Source organism: Eptatretus burgeri, chromosome 3, assembly GCF_056783735.1.
Source record: "Eptatretus burgeri isolate ZD-2024b chromosome 3, Ebu_testis_v1, whole genome shotgun sequence".
In the NCBI taxonomy this organism is placed as follows: Eukaryota; Metazoa; Chordata; class Myxini; order Myxiniformes; family Myxinidae; genus Eptatretus; species Eptatretus burgeri.
The window spans coordinates 117,642,834-117,645,333 of record NC_140963.1 but is presented as its reverse complement, the minus strand read 5'-3'; the positions used below and the strand labels follow the sequence as shown (position 1 = coordinate 117,645,333).

The following is a 2,500-nucleotide window of genomic DNA, read 5'->3' as shown; positions in this document are numbered from 1 at the left end:
TTTATTGGTATTCCTATCATATTTTGGTCTGTTAGTTTCTTTCCTTGTAAAATATAGTTTTTTTTTAAAGCACTATTCCAGATGTCAGATCATCTCTCATTTAGGTCAATTTATGGAGCTTCCAAACTTTAACAGTGTGTTTTGATTACCATGATGAGTAGCATAATGAGAGTCAGCAATAGATAAAGGTCAGAGTTTCAGGACAGGGGTGATGGGAAGATTAGATGCAGAATACTTACCCCTGGCCGGCACGAAGGAAACCAAATGGGCATCCACACTGATAGCCTCCCTTCGTGTTTGCACAGCCAAAGCTACATGGAGCTTGAGCCAGTGAGCACTCATCGACATCATTGCAGCCACCCATAAACTCATCGAATGAGAATCCTGAAGGGCAGACACACTTGTAGCCTCCCAGCGTGTTGAAGCAGGAAGCAGAACCACAGGCCTGTGGGTTTGAGCATTCGTTGTCATCTGTCGTAAAGAGATTGGTGGGGAAAAGACCGAGGAGTCACAAAGGTGTTGTTTCTGCAGGAACTAGCTCTCAAGTTAAACATTAAAACGGAATGCAGTGATCAATGAATTTTATCCACATGACAAGTAATCATTAATCACTCTTCATTTTCTATTTACACAGCTTGGTCAAAGGTGAGATGCACTGCAATCAAGGCACTTTAACCCCCTCATGGTTAGATATATTTAAAGGTTGATTTTCTTGTTGATTTTACGAAGTCGAGTAAGGCTGTTATTTTCTCAACTTGGTTAAATATTGTGCAAGTGCTCTTGCTGGTAGTGGTTGTCGTAAAAATGTATACATTGCGTTTCCTGCTCGGTACGGCACATCTGCTTGAGGTATTTCTCAAAGTTACCTTTTCATGAAGTTTCGATGTTGTGATTTCTTCAAATTAAAACTCAAATAAAACCTGGAAAAAAGTCACTCGTTCTGGATGATATTGCATTACTCCTTTGTTTTTTATTTTTATAGGGCTAATGCCAATGGAGGTGCTGTTTCATCACAGATCATATATGCTGTTGTGGCCAAAAAGATTGGCACCCTTGCACGTTTTTCAAATAATGCACCATTTCTTCCACAAAATTGTTGAAACTAAAAACTCTTTTGGTATCCACATATGTATTTCTTTAGTTTGCAGTCGAACAAAACAAAAAAGTTGAATTTTTTTTTAACAAACCCAAGCTTATTCCACACAGCAATCCTAAAATGGCCCGGACAATATTTTGGCACCTTTTAGAAGTTGTTAGAAATAATGATATTTCAAGCAGGTGATTCTCCTTTACTTTGGAATCGAACTCACCTATGGTGAGTTGTAGGTGCCTGCAACATAAAAATCACTCATTCAACCAGTTTGAATGGAGAAAAGGAGTCATTCTGCTGTTTTTGTCACTGTGTGCCCTACAATGAGCATGGAGAAAAGAAAGAAAACCAGAGAAATGTCTGAGGAGGTCAGACACAAGATTGTAGCCAAGCATGGACAATCTCAAGGCAACAAGTCCATCTCCAGAGACCTTGATGTTCCTGTGTCCACTGTATGCAATGTTATCAAGAATTTTAAGGCCCATGGCACTGTAGCCAACCTCCCTGGACGTGGTCGCAAGAGAAAACTTGGTCGAAGATTGCAACGAAGGATTGTTCGAATGGTGGAGAAAGTACCTCGATCAACTGCTAAACAGGTTCAAGCTGAACTTCAGGCACAAGGTACGACAGTTTCAACTCACACCATCCGTCGCCAACTCAATGAAAGGGGGTTCGATGGAAGGGAGACCCAGGAGGACCCCACTGCTCGGAGAGACATAAGAAATCCCGACTGGAGTTTGCCAAAACACACCTGAACAAGCCATAATCCTTCTGGGAGAATGTCCTGTGGACAGATGAGACCAAATTAGAGCGTTTTGATAAAGCACATCATCTCTGTTTACAGAAAACAAAATGAAGCCTTCAAAGAAAAACACCTTCCCCACAGTGAAACATGGATGATGTTCAGTGATGTTTTGGGGTTGCTGTGCTGCCTCTGGCACTGGGTGCCTTGAATGTGTGCATGGCATCATCAAATCAGATTACCAAAGAATTTTGGAGCACAATGTTCAACCCAGTGTCAGAAAGCTGGGTCTCCGTCGAAGGTCATGGATCTTACAGCAGGACAATGACCCCAAACACACTTCAAAAAGCATCCAGGAATGGTTCAAGACAAAACGTTGGACTTCTGAAGTGGCCAGCAATGAGTCCAGATCTAAATCCCATTGAACACTTGTGGGGAGATCTGAAAACAGCAGTTGGGAGAAGGCATTCTTCAAATCTGGGAGAACTGGAGCAATTTGCACAAGGAGAGTGGGCCAAACTGCCAGTAGAGAGGTGTAGGAAGCTCATACATGGCTGTAGGAAGTGCTTGACTGCAGTTATTTGGTCCAAAGGTTGTGCTATCAAATATTACGTCATGGGTGTCAATAATTTTTTCAATGCCATTTCTTTTTATTTTCTGATATAAAA

General features: G+C 41.6%; 1 protein-coding gene across 1 annotated transcript in view; it reads right to left on the bottom strand.

Annotated features, from left to right (window-relative positions):
• LOC147030806 (fibrillin-2-like) overlaps nucleotides 1-2,500 on the bottom strand; it is a 332,975-nt gene that overhangs the window by 7,727 nt on the left and 322,748 nt on the right. Inside the window, exon 63 of the mRNA XM_085875239.1 lies at nucleotides 240-471. Coding sequence (XP_085731365.1) covers nucleotides 240-471 — 232 coding nt within the window. The remainder of the gene's footprint in view (nucleotides 1-239; nucleotides 472-2,500) is intronic.